Here is a 25732-nt window from a genome sequence, read left to right as displayed (position 1 = left end):
ATTGAACGCCCCATTGGTGTGTTAGGAAAACTCTTTTGTACATATGTTCCTTGAAGGGGTTTTGGAGTGGTTCTTTTTCCACCGCAGCAAAGGGCTAGGAGTCGGAGAGGAGCTGCTGTATGTTTTTGTTATGATCGGATTGTGAAATAAAGCATATACAGTGAGAAAGCAACTCCAGGAGTCATCCCTGCCTTAAAGCTGCAACATATCATGGCGAGCCAGCCAGGAGGAAGGTTTGAAGAACTTCCCGCACGAGAGTGAAGCAGAAGCCTGGTTAGCGCCATTAGCGGCTAACGTTAGCGCTACCGCACGGCTGAAGAAAAAACTTTCTCCAAGCACGGACCTGAAATCTGACGGACTAAAGACAAGCTTGTGAGTACCCACAATGGAGATAGAAGCCCGACGAGATAAGATCACCGCCACACTCTGCCAGCTAAGTCGTGATCAGCTCATAGAAGTGGGTTATAAGGTGAAAGGCTTTGCTACACCGCTAAATGAGCCTACAAAAGACACTTCCAGACGCCAACTGATGAAAGTTATAGAACATAAACTGGACGAGGTGGAAAACAGTTATACACCAGACGATGCTGTACAGTTTGTGAAAGAACTTTTATCGTTTTTGGGCGAATATAAAGCTAAAGACAATACGGCCGAGAGTGATTTTTCCCGCCCTTCAGACGCAAGAGACAAGTATGACGAGCTGCAGGAAGAAATTAGAGCGATAGGGCAGAAACTCAAGATGGCGGACGCTGCCCCGAACCTGCTGTCTTCTAAAGTACCAGAGGTGACAATTCGCAGGGAGTTTCGCATCTGTGGCCAAATAGGTGAGGGAGGGCAGCGCGATCGGCTGTCCTATACCAACCTGCTGCATCAGATGGAAAATGGACTCCGCAAAGGCCACAGTGAGTCAGAAGTTATTGAAGCAGTGATAAGAGCCATCAATCCAGGTCTCAAACTGCGTGATATGCTTGAAATAAAGACTGATTTGACACTCACACAGTTAAAGACAATATTAAAAGGACATTACCGAGAAGATGACACATCTGATTTGTACCAAAAACTGATAAATATTTCCCAAGATCCAAAAGAGTCAGCTCAAGACTTTTTATTCAGAGCCATTGAGCTTAAAGATCGCCTCCTGTACGCATCCAAGGACAAAGAAGCAGAACACTACAGTCGGGACCTGGTAAAAAGGAAGTTTTTGAGATCAGTGGGTACTGGGCTGCAAAATGACAACATAAAGTTCCAGATTAAAGCCCTTCTTGACAACCCAGATGTGACTGATGAAATGCTGATTGAGAAACTAAATGAAGCTGCCAATCTCGAGACAGAAAGACTGAACAAGTTAAAGAGGAACAATACAAAACCACCAAGAATCAATGAGCTACATACTAGGGATGAACCACGCAGCAGCTCACAGATCCCCGCCACCAAGGAAGACAAGAAAAATCATCCTCCACCCGAAATGCACGACCTGGTGAAAGAGCTGAGGAACGAGGTTGCAGAGGTGAGGCAGATGGTTCTTGCTTCCCTGAACGCTGGCAAGTCGCAGACTACAAAGAGGACATCAGATGCTGCCGCGGGTACCTGGAGGAAGAAAGGCTGCAGGACCTGCCAGAGCAACGGAGAGGGAGACAACTGCACCCACTGCTTTAAGTGTGGCCAGCCTGGCCACATCTCCAGAGGATGCCGAGCTCCACTTCAGCTGCAGGGAAACGCCAGAGGGCCACTGCCACGGGACCAGCAGTGACCCCACCGCCACATCAGGAGTCCCGCCGCTGTGGTTGCTGCCACCAGAGAGAGTCGGTCAGCACCCCACTCCAGAGGTGTGCAGGCTGCTCATCTGTCAGTTACTGTTCTAAAGCCTGTCAGGGACAACACTGGCACCATCACAAACATGTATGTAAAGTGGTGAGGCTAGTTGAACAACATTTGAGGGAAAGAGAGAAAAAGGGGTGGTTGTCATACATGGGATATTCTGACCTTCTATCAGATAAGCAAGGACAAAAATTAGTGAAGCTGATTGGTAGACGAAAAATGGTGAGATGCACCTTTGACAATGTACCAGTCACCGCATTGTGGGACACGGGTGCACAGGCTACCGTAATAAATGAGAACTGGAGAGTCGAGCACTTACCTCACACCACTATCAGGGGGATAGATGAACTCTTAGGTTCAGAACCATTAAATGGGCTCGCAGCTAATCAGACAGAGATACCATTTATGGGGTGGGTCCCTGTAGAGTTTAGACTGACGGGGGTGGAGACGACCAGCTCGAGTCTCCTAGTGCCCGTATTGGTCTCTAGTGACCCAAATGTAGCTCAGGATCCCATTATTGGATACAATGTTATAGAAGAAATCATCAACGAGCAACTTAAACAACAGGGTGTTAAAAACAGTGACTGTGCTGCAAATATTGTGAGTAGTGCTTTTGGTATTGACGTCGGATCTGCTAAGACTTTTATCCAGTTGATAGAGACACATCGAACAGCTGCGGAAGAGATCCAAGTCAAGACAGGGCGGAGTAAAGTTGTTTTAGGCCCTAGTGAAGCTACTACCATTCGCTGTCGCACACGCATACAGGCTGACGAGGACACTGTAATGTTATTTTGTCCTGTTCTGAACCCCAGCCTGCCTGAGGGGCTTCATTTGCAGGAAGTATTGTTTAAAGTAAAAAGGGGCAACTCAGCCATGGTCCCAGTATCTGTCACAAATACCACATGCCATAATATTACTGTAGATCCGCGTGTGGTCCTGGGGCACATTGAGGGCGTAAAAGCAATATACCCAGCTGCCCTAAAACCTGTAGAAACTCCAACAACTAAAACAGCAGACGATGCAGGTGTCGAAGTCCCATTAGCCCCCACAGGTGAGACAAGTGGTGTTTGGGATCCCCCTGTAGTTCTAGACCATCTAACGAGTGGCCAACAGTCGGCGGTGAGGATGATGCTTAGGGAGGAATGCAAAGCTTTTGCAAAAGACGAAAATGATGTAGGCTGCATTCCTAGCCTTCGGATTAGAGCTGGGCGATATGAGATTTTTTCATATCACGATATGTTTTTTTCATTTCAGGCGATAACGATATCTATCACGATATAAGCCAAATAACTATATTTGTAAGATTTAAATGTGCCGTTGCTCACAAGTAAAATGTGAAATAATCAGCAGCTTGTTTTTAAATATTTATTTCCCATAATAAGTTCAACAGGGTAGATGTACTTAAGGAACATGAGACTTTTTCAGATAAATAAAGGCAAATATTGCAAACTACACAAAAGGCAGCCGCTAAAGCGTTTAAGTTTCAAAATAGAACAAATGAAACAGACTAAATTGTCAATTCCACTTAGAAACAAAATATTAATTCTAAAAATAAATCTTAGTTTGTTTTACAGAAGAACAGACAAAACTGACTAACTTTTGTCAGTATCAAATAAACTGAGAACTAAAAGGAAATTCTCAATCTCTCCTTGTTGTATAGCTTAGCTTTTCAAACAGTTTTAACAGTTACTTTAGTCTGACAAAAGCCGAATGACGAATTAGCGCTTCCAGTCAGAGACTGAGGCTACGTCCACACGTACACGGGTATTTTTGAAAACTGAGATTTTCCGTTTTCGTTTTAAAAATAATCCCGTCCACACATAAAGGCAGAAATGAAGGAAAACGCTGCTATGAACATGCCAAAGCAGCAGGTGGCGCTAGATTCCTAACCGTGCAGAAATGTTGGCCAATCAGAAGTCTAGAAGCCTCGGTGGGAAAAAGTAAACAAAGCTGGGGCATAGAAGCAGAACCGAGTCGTATGTGTGGAGGGACAGTAACTGTGTGTATATGTAAGCATTTAAACACTGCAGAGAGTAGAATTAACAGTATTGTAGAAATTCATTTCACCGAAACAATAACGTGGCGCACAGTGTGACGCATGCACCAGTTTATTGTATTTCCAGACTTGCTTTCGGCACAATTTACAGTGCACGCTACTCTGTTTTTTGTCAGACTTGAAATAGCCGAAATACCTTCAAACTACGGAACTTCTATGGCTCTTCCGTTCGACAATCTCTCCGGCATTTGAACCATCATCTGTTTTCTCTTCGGTCACGCTCGGTTGATTTTTCTAGTCGGCACACTCATTTCCTCCATTATGCGCTGGCTCCATTACCCGCTGGCTGCTTCCCAAACAAACACACGTGCGGCTTGGCACTTGTGCTGTACGTAACAAGTCACGCGACGTGACGCTGCGGCTGTGATTGGTTCGGCTCTGCGCTACTGAATTTGGATCGGCTGACCTTTTTTTTTTTTTTTTTTTAAGAGAACAAGAGCGGCGAGGTCTATCGCGATAGCTTAATTTCTCTATCGAGTAAAAGTTATATCGCGATACATATCGTTATCGTTCTATCGCCCAGCTCTACTTCGGATGCACATCACCCTCAACGACCAAACACCAGTTCAAAAGACTTACAATAGTGTGCCTAAACCTCTGCATCAGGAAGTAAAAGCTTACCTGCAAGACTTGATCAATAGGGGGTGGGTTACAAAATCCAAGTCGCCTTATTCGTCACCGATAGTCTGTGTTAGGAAAAAGTCCGGTGACCTCAGACTTTGTGTGGATTATCGAGAACTTAATCGCAAATCGGTGCCTGACAGACATCCTATTCCCAGGATACAGGACATGTTGGACAGCCTTACTGGTAGCTCCTGGTTTACAGTACTAGACCAGGGAAAGGCTTATCATCAAGGATTCCTAGACGAAGACAGTCAGCCACTCACTGCATTCATCACCCCCTGGGGTTTATACCAGTGGGTTAGAATCCCATTTGGACTCAGCTCCGCCCCAGCAGAGTTCCAGAGGAGCATGGAGGAGTGTCTTTGGGGTCTGCGTGATGATATCTGTCTACCGTACCTTGATGACAATTTGGTCCACAGTAAATCTTTTGAGGACCATGTTGAGCATGTAAGAGCCGTGCTACAAAGGTATCAGAGACATGGGGTCAAACTTACTGCTAAGAAATGTGAACTGTTCAAGCCTAAGGTCAGGTTTTTGGGTAGAGTGGTGTCAAAAGATGGCCATAGTATGGATCCAGCAGAAGTCGCCTCCGTGATGTCACTTAAAGAGAAACACCCTAGTACAGTGGGGGAAGTGAGACAGATTTTGGGCTTCCTATCTTATTATAGAGCCTATATACAGGACTTTTCACGTATCGCCAAACCTTTGTATGAACTGCTAGCAGCCCAAACAAATGCTAAAAGTAGCCCACAGGACTTAAAAACACAGAACAAGAGAAGGAAGGAGAAAAACAAACAGGCTAAAGGACAGTTGCCTTCATCAGCCCCTGTGAAATGGACAGAGTCACACCATCAGGTTTTGTCTTACTTAGTCAATAAACTGGCCAGTCCTCCGATCCTAGGCTACCCTGATCTAGACCAACCATTTGTGCTTCATACTGATGCTTCTCAAGCAGGGTTAGGAGCAGTGCTCTACCAGCGCAGTAATGGCAAGTTAAGAGTCATAGCTTATGGATCTAGAACGTTAACGCCGCCAGAAAAAAATTACCATATGCATGCTGGCAAACTGGAGTTTTTAGCTCTCAAATGGGCTGTCTGTGAGCGCTTCAGAGATTATTTGCTGCATGCGCCATCGTTTGTGGTTTATACAGATAATAATCCACTCACCTATGTGTTAACGACAGCAAAGTTGAATGCATCAGGTCAGCGTTGGGTGGCTGAGCTCGCAGATTTCAACTTTACGATAAAATACAGGCCAGGAAAAACAAATGCAGATGCAGATTTTTTATCCAGGATGCCCCTCGATTTTGAGGACTATATGAACTGCTGTACACAGACGGTTAGCCAGGACGTGGTTGTAGCCTCACAGCAGGGCATATTAGTGCAGCAAACAGAAGCTCTAATGTTTAACGCTGTCTCCTTCCACACCCTTCAGCATCAAACACAAGCAGAGGAACTGCTGGACATGATTCAGCCAATACCGAGAGAGGAAATCTGTGCAGCACAGCGGCAAGACCCCGTGATAGGTAAAATGTACGAGTCTGTAGTGCAAAACAAAAGGCCCACCACACAGGAAATTAAGACTGAGAGCACTGAGTTTAAAGCATTGGCTAGAGAGTGGAGCAAACTGAAAATCAGAGAGGATGGAACTATGTTCAGAGAGACTCGACACAAAAAACAACTAGTTCTCCCCTCAGTTTACCACCCACTAGTGCTCAAAGAACTACACCAACAGATGGGCCACTTGGGATCAGAAAGGACCCTAAATTTAATTAGGGATCGTTTCTTCTGGCCTAAGATGCAAAGAGACATTGAACACTTTGTCAGTAATGTTTGTGAGTGTCTCAAACAGAGGAAGCCAAACAGACAGGCACGGGCACCTATGTTGAGCATAGAGACCACTCATCCATTTCAGTTGGTTTCAGTTGACTTTTTGCACCTGGAGCAATGCAAGGGGGGGTGTGAATACATACTTGTAGTTATGGACCACTACACCCGCTTCGCTCAGGCCTACGCAACTACAAATAAGACAGCTAAGACTGTAGCAGAAAAACTATTCAATGATTATTGTCTCAGGTTTGGTTTTCCAGAAAAACTACACCACGATTTGGGGCGAGAGTTTGAGAATAGACTATTGCACCATTTAAAAGAACTGGCTGGTGTTAAAGGGTCACACACTACTCCTTATCACCCACAAGGAAATGGGCAGACCGAAAGATTCAACAGGACCTTGCTCTCGATGTTAAGAACACTAACAGAGGAACAGAAAAGAGACTGGAAAAGCCACCTCCATAAAGTTGTACATGCCTACAATTGTACTGTTAATGAGGCCACTGGCTACCCTCCTTTTCTCCTAATGTTTGGTAGGTCACCACGGTTACCAGTTGACCTTCTCTTTGGCATTGAGCAGGAGGACAGTTCAGGCTCCTACCAGGACTATGTGGACAGATGGAGAAGGAGAATGGCTGAAGCTTACACTGTCGCCTCCAAAAATGCAGCTAAGTCAGCTGACCGAGGTAAAAGGCAGTACAACAAAAGTGTGCATGGTCCACCACTTCAAATAGGGAGTCGTGTCCTTGTTAGAAATGTTGTGGAGAGGGGTGGGCCAGGTAAAATCCGCTCCTATTGGGAAGACAACATCTACATCATTAAAAGACAAAAGGGAGAGGACAGTCCTGTGTTTGAGTTAGAGCCAGAGAATGGTAAAGGCAGGACAAGGATTTTGCACAGGAATATGTTGTTGCCTTGCGATTTTCTTCCGCTCCCAGCAGATAAGGAGGCAACTGTAACTAGTACTAAAACAAGGAAAAGACATTATAACAAACGGAAACAAACATGCATGACTCCGACACAAGTGGGGAGTGAGGAGGAGGAGGACACAGATGAGTTTTCTGATGCGGTTTTCACCTGGCCTTATCCTGAGCCTCAGTGTTCACCTACATTGGACCCCACAGCGGCAGAGTTTATGCCACTAAGGGACGGGGGTGAGCCAGATGAGCTTCCTCACATGTCAGGAGATGGCCAGGGGGACCCCAGCCAAGCTGATGAGGAGAAAATGGACAATAGGGAACCAGAGGATGTGGCTATTGTGGGGGCAGGGGAGGTGGACAGCAGCTCTGATGTCGAAGAGGCTTTGGAAACAGACCAGCCAAGTCCATACCCAAAGAGAGAAAGGAGGAGACCACAGACTTTGACCTATAGTAAACTTGGACAACCAAGTCTTGAAGAAAGAATAGTGGCCACCAAATGTGTGAATATTCAAGGTTACTGGCGACCTTGGTAAAAGGGGAAGATATAATGTTTACACTTGGTACCACTATTTCAGATTGTAACAAATGTACCTATGTTGATTGAAATATTGTGACACATGGATTGCAGGCCGAACATGTGTATGAGTAAAGGGAAGATGCTTAGTGTTCAGATGAGATGTGGACAAAGTTAATGCCTTTACAGGAGAGTACAAATAGCATGGTAATTTGATAGATTGAATTGTGGACAAAAAAAAAAAAAAGCTGAACTGATTATATCAGGAGTATACACAACTACAGTGCACGGTAGTTTGGGTAACTTAAAAAAAAAAAAAAGGGTGTAATGTAACCTGGTACATAGTCCATGCCATTCTATTGTTCTCTATGGATTGTCGATTATAAGGTACATTTATGTCGGGACGACATTTCTCGAGTGGGGGAGAGTGTGAGAGATACACATATCGACGGGGCCGGGTTATGTTAAAAAGTATAAATGGTTATACTTTGTTCATTGGTTCAAAGGTACCCCACACTTCTTTTTTGGTTGCTTGTTTGTTCTGGTATATTTTTCATTTGAACTGTTATTCTGCCAGAGTACTCATATTAACCAGATGGCATTGAACGCCCCATTGGTGTGTTAGGAAAACTCTTTTGTACATATGTTCCTTGAAGGGGTTTTGGAGTGGTTCTTTTTCCACCGCAGCAAAGGGCTAGGAGTCGGAGAGGAGCTGCTGTATGTTTTTGTTATGATCGGATTGTGAAATAAAGCATATACAGTGAGAAAGCAACTCCAGGAGTCATCCCTGCCTTAAAGCTGCAACACAAGCACCTCAGATCCAATACCAAAAATACCTTCAAGGCACTTCGATTGTTTTAAGGACAATAATGCCCAGTCCCTCTGAATAGCTTGTAACTTGTTGATTGTGAGGGCTGACTAAAGGCGGTTCCCTTAATCAGTGAACTGATAAATGTTTACAAAGTCAGGGGTGGGGCAACTCCAGAGAATGCTTATGGTTTCGGTGGTCTAGGTGTTGGTGATCTGTCATGTGGCGTTCTACAAAGTTCTAGATTAGGTGCTCTATTTATCAGTACTTTTAAAATAATTTCTCGTGACTTGTATGTCCATCACATTCAACTTTACTTCTTTTTTAAACCTCACAAACTCATTAACTTATCCATTTTAAATGAATGCCTTAATGCAGTCAGTTGTTGGATGGCAAATACGTTTTTGCAGTGAAATCTTGACAAGACAAACAATTTAATTATTTCTCCTGCGCATTAGTGCCCAAAATAAACAGCAATTGGGATCTGTTTTATCCACTTTATACGCTTAAGTGTAAAATGCGGGGATAAATTTCATTCAGTCTCTAAGACTTGATCTTCACATGAAGTCTCTGGCCTGCTACTTGTCCACTTTCTCTTGTAGTGGGTTGTTTTGTTTTTTTTTTTTAATTTTTATTTGCCTCTATAAAGCATTTGTGACTTCTCTTTTTCTTCCTTTTCCCACAATAGAAATAAAACTTACAACTTTACTATTACGTGAATATACAGCAAAAAATGATTCTATTATTAAATCACTGATTTATTAATACCTTAATTAAAGAAAATAAGGATATTCAATCATTCTCATTCTCTGCTGACATCCAGTGGCCATTTCCTGTCACAGCCGTACAGTTTAACACTATAATCAGGGAGGTCAAACTCATTTTACACTTGGAGCCACATTTATTTTATTTATTTATATAGCACTTTTAATTACAACAGTGGTGTTGACCAAAGTGCTGTACAAACATACAAATTACACAATAAAATAACACACAATAAAATAGCAATATCAATTAACATCAATGACAGATAGCTAATGACAAATAAATAAGTACATGACTCTCGTGCAGTATTAAAAGCCAGTGAGTAGAAATGTGTTTTAAGATAGGATTTAAAAAGGTTGAAGGTAGGAGCCTGTCTAATGTGGAGAGGCAAATCATTCCACAATTTAGGCACCACGACCGCAAATGCACTATCACCTCTAAGAATCAGCCTCGACCTTGGTGTGGCCAAGAGCAAAAGATCACCCGATGTAAGAGCTCTAGGGGGCATATAAGGCTGTGCACATACAGTGCACTTTAATCTTAAGTTGTCCAGGCCAGAAAAAAACCCTTTCTGTCAGTGTAAATAAGTTTAGCTCCACCTATAGTCCCTGTAATATCTCAATATAAGAAAAAAAAAGTGCAATTTCAGCTGGATGTGTGTGTTCTACTACATGTTAAAGAAAGGCTGTTCTATTTAATGAAATAAATGTCAAAATGACTCTCTGGGCAAAATAAAATGTGTAAAATTATAGAAAAAGGTTTGGTAGCTCTTTGTCCCGACTATCGTGCCATTATAAAGCAAAAAATACTTTAGATGTCCTATTTTATTGATTGATTGATTTTTACTTTTTATTTATTTTACTGTGGACACATTGTAATCAACTGAAATTTCGTTTACAGAGAGTGGAAAACACAGGAACTTTTCTGTCATTTAATTGTTCATCTATTACTTGGTGTAATATTTGCTCCACAGTACTGAGGCACTACATGTATATGATGATGCCATTAACTAGAGAACAAAAGAGCATATCCAATATTTTGTCAGAGGCATATCTGCGTAACATTAGATAAACTTATTTTAATATTACAAACACTAATACTAATATCCAGAATTTGTCTCTTACACCTCGCATGTGCCGATCTGACTGGGGTCATTTGCTGGATGCAAACTGTCCCCCTGGGCCATACACTGCCTTTAGTCTACTCAAAAATAATTGATAATTGCAATAGAAAAAAAGAGTATGAACACATATATTTTAGATTAAACATATAGCTTTCACTACTGGGAGAAACAGCAGAGAAACAGCATCTGAAACAAATGTCATGTGAATTCACTTAACAGTACACACTGGGCAGCAGGTGGGCACTCCATCCACACACCCACGTCATACACCCAGTGGAGTCTGCAAACCAGCTTCATTAACACAAAAAGAGGGGAAAAGTTTTTTCTTCTGTGATTATATATTCCATTATTCTATTTACCTGTACCTATTGTACAGGTACAGTATTAAAAGCCCTAAATCTGGTGTAGAGAACTCCAGGCCTCCAGTTTTAGATATCACCCTGGGTCAACAGACCTAAATCAAATGATAAGTTCATTACCAGGCCTCTGAAGAACTTCAAGACATGTTGAGCAGGTAATTTAGCCATTTAAATCAGCTGTGTTGGATCAAGGACAAATCCACACCACAGCTCTTAAAATCGTGTCTTTATGCTTTTGAGTTTCAGTTGGCAATTTTTTAGTCAGGTGTTCCTGCTCTGAAACTCTGATCTGCTACTTGTCCACTTTGCCTTTCACTTATTATTACATAATGATATATAGTGCACATAGGATACAGATTAAACAGCCTTAAGCCTTTTTTTTCTCTGAGTCTGTCACCAAACACATTTCACATCAAATCATCCCAAAAGGTGTGTGTACACACTCCTTAATTTTATTGTTTGGGGGGTTCTGGGTATTTTTTGTTTTTTTGTTTTTTTGCATGGGTGTGCTGAGACAAGTGTCTAAAGATATGAGGTTTAATCTTCAGAAGTTGTCTTTTTATTTATTTACCTCTATAAAGCTGTTTTGAGTCAAAAACACAATAAAATAAACTTACTTACAATTTTACTATTGAGAGAAACACAATTGCACAATTATAAATGGTTTATCCTTCCCTTAATCACAGCAAGTATTTAAGTCTATTACAAGAAAAATACACTCATTCTGAAAAGAAGCAAATGTTTGGGTACTTTAGCTTTGAAAGTCAACTCTTTGACTTGCCTCCTATTTTAACCACATCTCTGCTGACATCCAGTGGCCATATTCAGTCATGGCTGATGAGATAAACACAATATAACCTTTTTTGATCCAATTTAAGTCTTTTGTTGATATTAAATGAATATTCTAACTTATTAAAACACACTAATACGATTGAAAGCTTCTAGGAACAATCATATGATATGAAAAATTATTGTGATATAGTGATATATAGTGCACATAAGATACAGATTAAACAGTCTTGAGCCGTTTTCCCCCCTTTGAGGCTGTCACTCAGGGCTGGACTGGCCATCCGTCATATGGGCCGCTCGTGATTTTTCGTTTTTATGGGCCGATGGGGTTTTATTTCTTTTCTTTTTTTTTAGCGGTATAAGTGAATAGTGGTGGATTGGCCAGTTGGTCATGATCGACTCTGGACTGGACCAATTACAGCCGAGGGGTTCGAACTTTAAAGTTGAGGTGAAAAGGAATGCGATTTGTCCCGTACTACTTCAGCTAGAAAGTTGCTAATTCAATCATGAAACTGATTAATGATCAGCTGATCGGCTTTTCTCTCTGCGCCAGGAAGAGGAAACCGGCGGAGGTCACGCTAAAGAACAGCAGCACGTTTAAGCTTGATCAGCTGTTATTAGAACTTATTTAATATTAATTTCTAGTATCAGCTGATGTTTGCTGGAGCCACAGCTGTAAAGCTGCTGGTCATGATATCCGTTTGGATATGTGGTGAGAGGGAAACATGAAGATGAAACCAGGAGATGTCCTTACTGAATCATCAGAGCTGAACAGGTGATGGAGAAACAGGTTTACCTTTTAGGTGACATGAATGAGTTGAAGGGAAGTTATGAACTGTTTCTGAGAGACAAATAACACCAGGATCCTTTTTTTACGTAGCTGACGCTGGTAGCTGTGCAGGGGCGGGTCTAGCAATGTTTTGCCAGCGGGGCAGGTAGGGCATTAACAGGGAAAGGGGGGCACAAAGAAATACTTTTCTTCCTTATTCTTATTTAAAATGTCTAGCTTTTAATAAATAATTATCTGAATCTTACAACCAAAGTTTCTATCTGATGTAAAATGTATAGAAATCCATTATTGTATTCAGTAAATATTAAGTCTAGTATATACCCTAGTACGTTATAGTATTCTTTCCTTTGGGAAGGTACCATCTGTGCAGTCTGCAATTCTGTTGAAGAAAGATGATGAATATATTTAAATACTGGAGAAAAATAATAAATTTCTGTGCATTTGTTTTATATGTGCATTAAATTAAAATCTTGAGGCAGAGGGTGGGAGAGCGCTCAGTAAATCTGCGTTCGACTACTCAGCCTAGGCTGCACTGTCGAGCGCAGATCCACTGAGCGCTCAACACAGACAGCATCATCAGAAGGACGAGCGCAGGGCAAGCTAGCGAGACAGAAGTTAAGCTCTCCTTGCAACATGGCAAATTGAACCTTCCCCACCCTCATTCAGATGTGGCGTTTGGAATTATTTTGGTTTTCATGTGACATATGACCCTGAAGGTAAGCGCGTCATGGACTAAAGTAAAACAGTATGTTGGATGTGCCACGCAATGCTCAATTACATGGGTGGGAACTAGTGTGTTAGCGAGCAGTTAGCTCGTTAACGTGTTAGCCGTCTAGCCCCACGCAGGGGTAGCTCGATAACGGAGCACTAGTGGGAACACAACGAATATGACTGCACATTTACGCCGACATCATCCTAGTGCAAAGACAAGTGGAAGCAGACAAAAACAACAAGCATGCATGTTACAAACTTTACCCGAGTCATTTAGACAGCCGTTAGCACATGATTCTCCTTATGGGGACCTGATATGTTTAATATTGTGGCGAGCTCAGACAAGGAGGAGAGGGAGGTGTCGTTTGGTCTTGCTTACCGTGAGCTAGCCAGGGAGCACAGCCGTTTATTGACATCTGCAGAAGAACACTGCCGCTAGCTAACTCCTCAGCGCGGCAACCGCACAGCAACAACAACACACAGAGCGCCCTCTGACCCCGGAAGGACACACCGTCGCAGCGAGAAGGCGTCACCCGTCACTATGGCAACATAAACAAAACATAACTGTACAAACAGAACCCCGAACAGCCCTGACCCGCTACATAGCCCCCGCCTAAGGGGTCAGTCGTCCCCGACGACCCCATTGCCCCACACAAAGTCCTGCAAATGTCCAGGTGCCTTCTTTTGGCGCACCGCCGGTCACGACAGGCGGGGGAAAAGTCACTCGGGTCAGAACATGGGGTGCCACCATCATCCCACTTCTGACACCAATGTGGCGAGCTCAGACAACGAGGAGACGGAGGTGTTGTTTGGTCTTGCTTCCCGTGAGCTAGCCAGGGAGCACAGCCATTTATTGACATCTGCAGAAGAACACTGCCGCTAGCTAACTGCTCAGCGCGGCAACCGCACAGCCACAACAACAACACACAGGGCGCCCTCTGACCCCGGAAGGACACACCGTCGCAGCGAGAGGGCGTCACCCGTCACTATGGCAACATAAACAAAACATAACTGTACAAACAGAACCCCGAACAGCCCTGACCCGCTACAATATGCTGCTGAGAATATAGCCCAGAAGAAGCGTATAGTATAGCTTTTATTTTGGAAAGAGCCATTTCTCTGTAATAAACTCTCTTTTCCAAAGATGAGTGACTCCTCAATCAGATACAGGTGTTACCGCGCCAGATCCGCGGCCCCGAACCGTAGTAAGGAAACCTCTGGCAGTTACTTGAAGGTTCCGTAACTGACTCGTAGCCGGCAACAGCTTACTATACAGGTCAACTCCGCTAGCAAAAAGATCGAAGGAGGCGTAGGAAACTGCTTCATCGAACTTTATTTCTTCTCTAAGGCACGAACACAGCGTACAGTGGGCTGAAACAGTTTACTCACAGCGAGCATCGCCGACACAACTCTGGCTGTCGAGGGAGTTATTATATTCCTTTTATTTATTTTCTTTCCGTCTCTTCTGTAGCTAACCGTTACTTTTTCCCCTTCTCCGCTCTCTCTCTTCACACACACACACACACACACACACACACACCAGGCAGTCCCGCTACACACATCCCGAATACATTTCCCATCAGGCTTCATCCTTAAAGGGCCATGCCTGTAACACAGGGCTTGCAAAATCGGGCTAGCGATTTTTCCAGTCGGGCTACCAAAATCTATCTCTGCCCTGCCCGTCGGGCTATTGTAGGAAGGAAAAATATATGTCAATGCTTTTGCATTCTTTCGGAAATGTAGCTGGGTAATTATGTCATTGGCATCGGTGAGCCACTGTCAATATGTGACATATTGAAATCGCGTTTGAATTTGCGCTTGTTTTTTGCTTTCACTTTGCAAATATCCAGGTGCCTTCTTTTGGCGCACCGCCGGTCACGACAGGCGGGGGAAAAGTCACTCGGGTCAGAACATGGGGTGCCACCATCATCCCACTTCTGACACCAATGTGGCGAGCTCAGACAACGAGGAGACGTAGGTGTTGTTTGGTCTTGCTTCCCGTGAGCTAGCCAGGGAGCACAGCCGTTTATTGACATCTGCAGAAGAACACTGCCGCTAGCTAACTGCTCAGCGCGGCAACCGCACAGCAACAACAACAACAACACACAGGGCGCCCTCTGACCCCGGAAGGACACACCGTCGCAGCGAGAGGGCGTCACCCGTCACTATGGCAACATAAACAAAACATAACTGTACAAACAGAACCCCGAACAGCCCTGACCCGCTACAATATGCTGCTGAGAATATAGCCCAGAAGAAGCGTATAGTATAGCTTTTATTTTGGAAAGAGCCATTTCTCTGTAATAAACTCTCTTTTCCAAAGATGAGTGATTCCTCAATCAGATATATTTATTTTTTTAATTATTTTTGTTTCAGCAACATTAAATTTAAAAACTGTACTTTTGAGTTAAAATATATATTTATAATTTTAATAAATGACAAATTAAAAAGGCATGAACATTTTTTTGTATCGAAAAAATATCGAACCGTGACACCAAAGTATCGAACCGAACCGAACCGTGAATTTTGTGTATCGTTGCACCCCTATTAGATAGGTATATGTAATTATTATTATGTTGTTATATGTTTTTTCTAAGTACTGTTTAGAATACCAGAATAGGGAGGATGGTGTAGGTTTAAGTTTATTATAAAGGCTTTATGGCTTTTCCTAAAATACCATGGTGGGCCAGTCACTAGTCAAAATGCCCGGGCTGATTTTTTGTCCCAGTCCAGATCCCAAAAGGTATGTGTACACACTCCTTAATTTTATTGTTTTGGGAGGTTCTGTTTTTCTGTTTGTTTGTTTTTGCATGGGTGTGCTGAGATAAGTGTGTAAAGACATGTGGGTTAATCTCCAGAAGATGAACAGCTAATCCCTTGTCAGGGTCTATTAGTTGTCACACATTAATTGCTAATTGAACAAATCCAGCAGGGACGAGCTGTATTGCCAAAGAAAATGTTTAGAATCATTTAAAAATTTCTTAACTATCTCACAGCCTGAAATTTAAATCTATGTATGACCATCCTAGACCTAATGTACTAAACAAAATGATGTTCTTGTTATGCGCTGTAATACTGACAGCTGAGTTTGCCAGACACAATGTCTATAAAGGTGAAGAGTCTCAGAGTATCATACAAATCTCTTGAATTCACTTGGTACCCCAGTCTCTGACCTCATTGTCAGGTTCCTGTCATCTCTAATCTCTTTGGCGTTTTCCTCTTTGGCCAGGTAAGCCACGCCCTCAGCCTTTAGCCTCTGAGCTGGCATTTATCCCCGGACACACATAAGCTGCTGTCTGCTTTTTAATGTATGTGGGGAGGGTGGTGTCAATGTGTGTGTATGTGTGTGTTTTACCTGTTGCTGTCACTTATTTTTATTTTTGAAAGCGTCACTCTGTCTTTCTTAACCATGTTTGGTGGATTTTTGGGGTTTTGAGACTCAGACATGCCACGTCCATCAGAAGTCAGGAGGATATGCAGACTGACCAACTAGCTTCAGCGGATTTGACAACAACAGGTCAGTCAGCCGAAGTTTATCAAACAGTGTGGATGGCAGATCAATCTTGATCTATAAAACAAACTGTTCAGATGAGTGTGTAAAGGCAGGCTTCTGTGTGTTTATTTTACTTCATATAAATGGTAAAGTTGTTATTTCAGTGGGATGTGCTCACAGATCCAAACAGTTACTCAAGAGCATCGCAGACCCACAGTTAAACTATTTGGTGGTATAGTAAACAAGGTCAAGGTAGAGATGCTGCTAAAAAAAAATTTTTTAAAAATCCAGCAATTCCTTAAGTCTGATTAAAAAAAAATTTGGGAGTTGTTAGTATTTCTGATATAAGACAATGTAATGAGAACACTGATGAATAGTAAAAAAAATCTTTAGAAATCCCTGATACAGGAGGCATGTGAGTATTACCAGCACTGACAGAGTAGAGTTAAGATTACATGTCTGCAGATGAACTGGGAATAAAAGTAAGGAAAGCATGTTAGAGAAACATGTAGCTAACTATTACTATTACTATTACTAGTCTGCTCTTTCTGATTGAAGAAACCCCAACTGAAACCCAATTTAAATTTATTAAACTGGATTTATAAGGCAGAGTTGAGTGTATTTGTGTTTGGGTATCATGTCACACTCTTAACCTAAAGAGAATAACTGAATGTGACACACTAATAACAATGACTATGTTTAGTTACTTGTTTTTTGCTCTTTCTCTGCCTTGACTCAGGCAGAACTGGCTCCTGAGTCCTAACCCAGGAATGGCCCTCACTGGACCAACTGCCAGGGCTCCAGTCTGCTTGCTGCTGGTTCTCTTGTATCTTCGCACAGTCACAGGTGCAACCACCTCACAGTCAAGCCAAAAGCTTAAGTTATAGGTCACACTTAATGAAGCTTTAACCCCCCGTCTATGTGTTCAAGTGTGTGTTTGTGTTTGGCACAGGAATGTCAGGCTGGGGTGGATGTTTGGACGGCCAGAATGTATCTGCAGCAATCAAAGAAAACACAGTTTGGGGAGAGATTGTTGCTGAGTTAATGGCTGACACCACAATGGAGGGAGTGCAGTGGAGCCTAATTGGAAAGGATGCACATTGGTTTTTCTTGGATGGAAGCAACATCCGGCTCAACACGTCAGCTGACCGGGTGCTTGACAGAGAGGTAATGGCACTGATAACTGAGCTGTCTACAAGGCAGAAATATTTAGATGTGTAATATACTTTTTGTAGTGGCCTTGAGCCACACTAAGGAAACTGTATTTGGAACAAACACATGTTGAACCTCACTATCTCCTTCTTGGCCCAAACCCAACCTCTCTTACTGTCATCCTCTTACATCATGGCAACTGTTAATGGGTCAGCTAGATTATCTCTCTCTCACACCAAGAAAGTCTTTCAATGTGCTGATCACTCATTTAAAACAAAAAAAATGAGATAAACAACTTCAGAAGGAAGAAGCTATAATATTTATAATACATATAACCCCAACAATCCTGAACTTAATAAACAGAAAGAAATGGGTTGATCTGTGAACAAATGACATGATAGCATCACACAGTTGCTGCAGATTTGTTGATTGTTGTACATCTATGATATGATATGAATCTATCTATGATATGAATCTCCTGTCACACTAAATCCCAAATGTTCTCTGTTGGATAGAGATCTGTTAGCTGTGGAGGCCATTTGAGTGCAGTGAATGCACTTTCATATTCAAAAAACTACATGATTTTAGCTTTGTGACATGGTGCATTATCCCGCTGGAATCAGCCAACAAAAAATGGGTCTGCTGTGGTCATAAAGGGATGGAGTTGGTCAGCAACAATACTCAGGTAGACTGTGATATTTAAACAATGATCTGTTGAAACCGAGGAGACCATATTGTGCCAAGAAAATACCCCCCACACCATCACATCACCATCACTAGCATAAATTACTGGATCCATGGTTTCATGTTGTTTTATATCAAATTCTGAATGTCACAGCAGAAATTGATAATCATCAGATCAGGCAACGTTTTTCCAATTTTCTGTTGTCCAATTTGTTAAAACTGTGCAAACTGTAGTCTCAGCTGACAGATATAGGTGTAGTCTGCTGCTGTAACCATCTGCTTCAAAATCCAGCATGGTCTGCCCATTCTCCTGTGACCTCTGGCATTAATAAGGGATTTTATTTTCTTCTTTTTTATTGTTGACGCCAGACCAGCCCATCTGGCACAGACAACCATGCTGTGTTCAAAATCAATTAAATCACCTTTCTTCCCCATTCTGATGTGATTGGCTGATTAGTTTGTATTTACAGGCAGCACCTAACAAAGTGGTCAATGCATAAATCTCCACATGTGTTTATTTTAAATATGCAATTGCTGCAGTGAAAGAAATGTTATAATTTCATACTTTATAGCATTAAGTAATCCAAATGCAGACCAAATCTAAGTTATATATTATATAAATCATTATAGAATGGAAAGACTCTTTACATATTTAATAATCAACTCAAAAACTCAACACAAATCAGCTTAAAAACTATGATTACAACAATTCTATTCTTTTAAATTGATTTAAAATTCCTTTATACAAATTAATGTTTCATGTTATTAGACAGGTATTGAGCTCACATGACTCTTATGTCCTGTTTACTGAATAAAGAGAAGTGGCCTAAATTAAGATTTGAAAAATAACCCTGAACATCAACAGAAGTTCAACAGAACATCAACAGAAGTACTAACCAGGCCCAACCCTGCTTAGCTTCTCTATAAGTGTCTTTGATGGACTCTGGTTACAAAGTTTCTGATTTGGAAAGGGACTCCATTTGAAATGTGTGGTTTTGACAGCTATGTTTAACAATGTTATCATATCACTGAATGAAAAGCTCTGCCTGTCGCCTCTTGTTTTACATCTTTTAGGCACTGGGACCCATCCTAATAGCTGAATTGACATGTCATGAGGACGGCATCCTTCTGGTACACTGTCTTCCATCATTTTACTCATAATTCCTCTTTGTATCATTCCAGATTCAAAGCTGAATATATGTGTGTCTTTTTGCTGTTATTTTAGAGTGTTTACAGCGTCCTGGTGAAGATTCTTAATGAGAATGATAATTCACCTGTGTTTCCAGAAAACACAGTCCAGACTCTTATTATCAGTGAGGTATAGGGCTTTCAAAAATACCCGCACGCAAATCTCTGCATGTGTATATTACAATAAAAATTCCACTCCTGCTGCCTCAAGTGCTTCTCTGTCTGTCTGTGTTTTCAAGCTGACTGCAGTGAATACTGTGGTATTTACTGTCCAGGCCACAGATGCCGATAATGACAACATCATTTACTCAATTGACCAGGCATCCGTAAGTTGTATTTTTCTACCTTTTAAATAAAAATTGGAAACATAAACAAACAATTTATCATTGTTTATGTATTTGTGTGTATTCCACAGCCTGATGCTGAATATTTCAAAATTGATCTACCAAACAGTGGAGAGGTGGTGCTGGCCAAGCCTCTAGACTATGAGACCAAAACTGTGCTTACTGTCACCATCTATGCCTCAGTATGTACATTTATTTAATTTATATTTCTTTGATTCTAATCACGTGAGTAATTGTGCAAATATATACATATGTTGCTAGATTGTTTTTTATCCCAAAAAATAAAATAAAAATACAATCAAGATTTGATTCACTGGTTCTCCTGATTGTAAGACTGTAAGAAAAGCTTCACTGTATTTCATGCTTCATGACCAGTGTAATATATTTGACTTGTCTTTATTTCAGGAAATGAACACTGCTGAGCACTACAATATCAGCACCAGTACCACCATCACTGTCCAAGATGGAGATGACCAATACCCACAGTTCCTGCCCTGCACGTGGCTTTTCCAGGAGACTAATCAAATCTGCACCAGCCCTGTGTACACGGTCAACGTCACTGAGGGGGAAGAGGTCAGGTGCTAAACCCTCCCTCACAGATGGCACACACATGTCATCAGAGCAACACAGTGCGTGGCTATCAGTCGCTCAGAGTTTGGTAAACTTAAAGCTGACGAAGTCCAAAATGTTAGTTTTAGCAGATCAAAACACCCAAGATAATGCTCTGAGCTTTATTTTCTTAAAAAACAAAATAAAGGATATTAAATTTAAAAAATGATGAATTTCCTTTATTTTTTTATTTAGATTCTATCAAAAAATTTTATGTTATCTGGCATTTTTGTAATTCCCTGTCACAGTTCAAACAAGACTCAGATCCAGTGGCTTGGTTACTACTTTATTAGAGCTGATTTGAACAAATATGTATAATATTGCAGGACATTTTGTTGGACTTTTCTCCTGGTCCCATTCATGCAGTGGATGGAGACAGAGGACTCAACTCTTCACTGAGTTACACCATCCTGTCAGGTAAGATAACCAGCAACACAAATCAGTATTTAAAAATGTTCTGTGTTTGTATCTATAACTGGGTTTTTCTGGGTTGCAGGAGATGATGATGAACATTTCACGATGGACAGGCTGACAGGTGAGACGAGGCTCACTCGAGGGGTGAGAGACAGGCTCATAACTCCACTGCTGTGGCTTCAGGTCATGGTAAGGCTCAAACACACTGTAAGTGGCAGGTTTAAAATGTATGACGTCTTCTTCAGTACCAATCTCATTACTGTGGCTTTTTGTCTCTATGTCATTCACCCAGGCATATCAGGATAATGACCCCAGGAAGTATTCTGTTGCTACAGTGTTGGTCCGAGTTCTGGCAGCGAACCAGTTTTCTCCAGAGTTTGACAAGCCTGAATATCGTGGCTTTGTAGTAGCAGGAAAAAGTCCAGCCTCTCTGGTCGATACTTACGGTAGCAAAGCACTAGTGCTACATGTACACGACCAAGATTTTAACCAAGTATGCACTGTGACATGCACAGATACAACCATGCTGCCGATGGTCAGTGCAGTCTGTAATGCGTCACCTTTTTTCTCCACAAACTCACAGGGTTTCAATCCAATGATCTACTTCACGTTCAATCCCACATCCAATCACACAGACATCTATCAAGTCACACAGGAGGGTCTCCTGATAGCCAAGACCAGCGAACTCAAACCAGAACAGGAATATGTTCTGGAGGTGAGCCTCGAAACTGTACAGGCTACAAACCTTATGTTGTGTTACTTACATTTAGCACTTTTTAAACAACCGTTTGAATTGAATCATACATTACAGAGAATTTAAATAAAGTAGTATAAAATAGTTCATATATATTCAATAACATTGTCTTTCTATACTAAAATTGTAGAAACACAGTAAGAACTGGTGGGGGGAAATGTAACCAATATGTAACAATGTAAAATCGATTGGCTAAAATATTACAACCAGTGTCTCCCTGTAGTTACTAATAACATAGGCGAGTTTATATTAGGTCTATGTGAATCATGTTTTCTGTGCTCCACTTGCCCTCTGTCTTCCACGAAAGTCTCATAAAAGATGCATGTAAATAAGATAATGATGCCATTAAAATACTTTGCAGGTTATGGCTGTAGATCAGGAATCAGGTGATGCCACGTTTGCTACCGTAGTTGTGGAGGTGTTACCTGAAGGGCAACCAAGTAAGGTGACCCATCTGCACACTTGTATACACTGCTGATTGCTAATAATCCTGCAGACTAAAACAGCCTCTTCATGTTTTACTTTGTTTGCCCCAGTCCCCTATGGTCCACTGCGAGGTGATCACGTGATCGGCTGCACAGTGGGTAAAGCGTTGTTTCTGAGCATGGTGTTTATGACTGCACTTGGATGTGTCCTGTCTATACTGATGTGGCTGAAGAAGAAACAGAAGGGAAAGAGAGGCCCATTGGAGAGAGGCTGTGTAGCACAAGGCAAACATCCCAATGTCGTAAGATAATTTATGACTAAAATATTTACTAAAATTAAAATTAACATTTTTTATTTGTCTGAATGTGATCCAAAATATTCTGCCATTTACTCCCACAGAGCTTACGATGGTTCCAGCTGGTGAGTGGTCTCTTGTTTGTTTGTTTGTTTGTTTTGTTTTAGAGTTATCTGTATCCTCACCATATTTTTTTCCTGTAGTAAAAACTGCTTGTCCTTTTAATGTTACCTTTATAGCATATTTATCTTCTATCCAAAACCAACTAAGGGATTTAATTACAGTTTTACATCTGAACTCTTCTAATTCTGCTAAAAGTAAATGATCAGGTTTTACAAAACTGAATGAATAATAAAATTCATGTAAATACAAGATACAACTTCCTCACTAGTTCCAAAATTTCCAAACCCATCTCATGGCCTTCATCTGCAGATTTAACTCAAACTTCCTATTACAGAATAACACGCACAAAAGGTGTGGTCAAGAAATGTCACATGGACCCTGCTTGTCGAATCTACTATTTCTAATGTTAAAGTTTATACAGTATTTGAATATTCAGAGTACTTTATAAGTCTGTGAGACTCGAGGGCAATCTGCATATTCAAATAATCTTGCTCAGGATGATTTGCTTGCACCGTCTTTGTATCTCTGTGCAAAAAGTAGCTTTATTCCTCTGTGTGTTGATCTGATGAATGTAATCACTCCTCAGATGAGTCATCATAATACTATGCCACAAACGGAGGAAGTACCCTACAGCAGTGAAGAATATGGAACTTACAATCCTTCCTTCAGCTTTACTGAAAACCCAGGAATCTACATCCAACAAGGATGTACCCCCTGTCAAGAACCGACCCCACCCACAGATACAGCTGTACCTGACACCAGCTCCATCCCCACTGAAACTGTAACCTTTGACAATAATGTTTCTACACCAACCAACATATCTTGCATTTCGCCCACTTTTACAGCCCCTGCAAATGTGAGCCCAACAGATAAAACTCTGGGTGCTGCTCCACCCAACGAAACCCCTGGTATCCCACCAGAATCAAACCCGGAGTCTATTGAGGAACAATCTAACATCAGCCCAAGCCCTGAAACCGATGACGCTGATACAACTCCACCTGTAACATGCCCGGATATGCAAACAGGCTCCAATGATGATCTTGTTGACCCAACAACTAGCCCCTCCTCTCAATCCAGTATTCCATTCAGTCGTACCCGAATCGCTTCAGCAGAAATTGACAAACCCTTTCGTAAATCTTGCGTGAAGACGCCCTCATATTCGCCTTTATTGTCCACATCCATCCCCAGGCAGACAAGCACACCCCCACCCACCCCAGAGGATGTCCCTTTAAAGGCCACATTGGTACATATAGATACCTCTCCCACTGAGACGCCACCAGAAACACCAGAGCGAACGGCGGTAGCTCTGAGCACAGAGGTGTACCAACCCTCTACGTCACTGGATGAAATAGAATCAGAGCGTCTCGACGGGACAGCAGACAGTAGCAGTCATCCTGAGGAAAGAAGGGCATCGACAAACTTGGTAAACACCCAAGATGACCGCAGGGTGGGGGAGGATGATGATGGTTTTCTGGGAGATGAAGATGCAGACAAGAACAGTGAGGGTGAGTTGGAGTCAGACGAAGAAGAGCTGCTGAGAGTGATGGCTCGTTGTAATCCCATTTTTATCACATTTAGTAAGTGATGTCACTATGATATCGCAGGCGGGTGACAGAAGATGGCGCAGGTAAGACGAAGATGGAGAAATCATGGAGAAACAAAGAAGCACTAAAGGCTGGCTCTGCTGTTCTGAAGGCATAAATGAAGACTGGGTGTATACACAGTGCACTTGAAGGGCCACATCAAAAAAAGGCCTGCATGTGTTTGCACTAATAAGCTACAACATTAAAACCAAAGTGCAATGTTCTCCTTGGAAATCTTGAGTCCTGTTGCTTTGATGGTGCCACTCACCCAAATAGTTGCATAGCTGCAGATTAAGGAAACCTATCCAGTGAGATGGCACTCCCCGGCAGCATGGCCTCCTTAAGCAGAATGATGCTCACAGAGGCTCCCACAAACATGACAAAGAGGCTAAGTTAATGACTTGGACTCTTCACATACTAATCTTACTGAACATCCGTGACGTACTGAAGACCTGGAGTCAATTTTTCTGAATAATGTTTCAGTAACACAAGAGGAACCTCCATGATATTTTGACACATGGTTTGAAAGTTGTAGCTTATTAGTCTATATGTAAAACAACATGTAACGTGTAACATGTAGCATGAAATACACCATGCTGATCCATTCATAACACATACAGTAGTCATAGTTTAAATAAGATAATAAGGATACCATGAAAATGCAATACAAATAAATAACACACTGTTTTAAAACAAATGTAAGCATAAATTGAGATTTTGTTGTCCAAACATTTCACACTAACCAAATATACGAGTTTATCCTGAATATGATGAAATATGTGAAATATACTTCAAAAAGATAAATATACACAAATCTCAGTGAAAAGTGCTGCTAAAATTCCATCCAGACTGAATATGGGGGGTCGGTGGTGTTGCTGTGGGTGTACTAGTCACAAGCAAAACACTTGCTGTAATATCAGAGGACTATGTAAGGCTAACATTTAAATCCACAGGGATAAATGCAGCTCCAGTTTATGTACATGTTGTAACAAAGAGCACAACACATACTTGATAATGATCGTTTATCAGTAATCAGAATGTTCAAAGGGATAATCACAGCAAATGTCTGATTTTCTGGTCACATTCCAGTCAGTGACGTCTTTTTGCAGCTGTTAAAACCCCAGCAGCTGCCATCACATGACACAAGTACAAAATCTACATTTAAAGTCACAGTGCAAAGCACAGCCACATTTGAAAAGCCACTTACCTGTGCATCTAAGGTTCCACAGCGTTATGAATTTTGATGAGAAGAGATTTACACTTATGAATGTACTTACTTACAGCATAAAATTAGTATAAAATATGTGTACATTCATCACGGAACATCAGTTTGAAATCAAAGAGAACAGGGGAGCACATGTTACAACAGGCATGGACACATCTGAAGTTTTAATCTCTCAGTATTTCAAACACTCAGCGCCATCAGTACCCAATCTGTTCATCTACTCTTAAAGGCTCCATTCTGATGGACCTTTTCAGATCTATGTCAACATACACTGCATGTCAGTGGGAAAAAAGCCAAGGAACTTCTGTAGATCTTTATCAAGCTACAGAACCGGAG

General features: G+C 41.7%; 1 protein-coding gene across 2 annotated transcripts; it reads left to right on the top strand.

Moving 5' to 3' along the window:
- The first annotated feature begins 15091 nt into the window (after window positions 1–15091).
- On the top strand, window positions 15092–24863 carry LOC146704499 (uncharacterized). 2 transcript variants are annotated; one of them, XM_085461676.1, is made up of 17 exons: window positions 15092–16623; window positions 17339–17445; window positions 17552–17766; window positions 19510–19566; window positions 19661–19753; window positions 19863–19949; window positions 20039–20149; window positions 20373–20540; window positions 20903–20993; window positions 21073–21179; window positions 21283–21483; window positions 21574–21705; window positions 22106–22184; window positions 22281–22471; window positions 22570–22590; window positions 23175–24093; window positions 24193–24863. In XM_085461676.1, exons 2-17 carry the CDS (start codon window positions 17370–17372, stop codon window positions 24198–24200), a joined length of 2556 nt encoding a protein of 851 aa, XP_085317802.1. In that variant the 5' UTR covers window positions 15092–16623; window positions 17339–17369; the 3' UTR covers window positions 24201–24863. The 2 variants fall into 2 exon arrangements, with proteins under 2 accessions (XP_085317802.1, XP_085317801.1); XM_085461675.1 differs by having other exon boundaries at window positions 23175–24863.
- Window positions 24864–25732: the final 869 nt, after the last annotated feature.

This window comes from Copadichromis virginalis, linkage group LG7 (assembly GCF_057382275.1).
Source record: "Copadichromis virginalis isolate Kocher_CV1m ecotype Utaka linkage group LG7, C_Virginalis_male_GT1.1, whole genome shotgun sequence".
In the NCBI taxonomy this organism is placed as follows: Eukaryota; Metazoa; Chordata; class Actinopteri; order Cichliformes; family Cichlidae; genus Copadichromis; species Copadichromis virginalis.
Note: the sequence above shows the minus strand (reverse complement) of the source record. Positions and strands in the feature narration are given on the sequence as shown.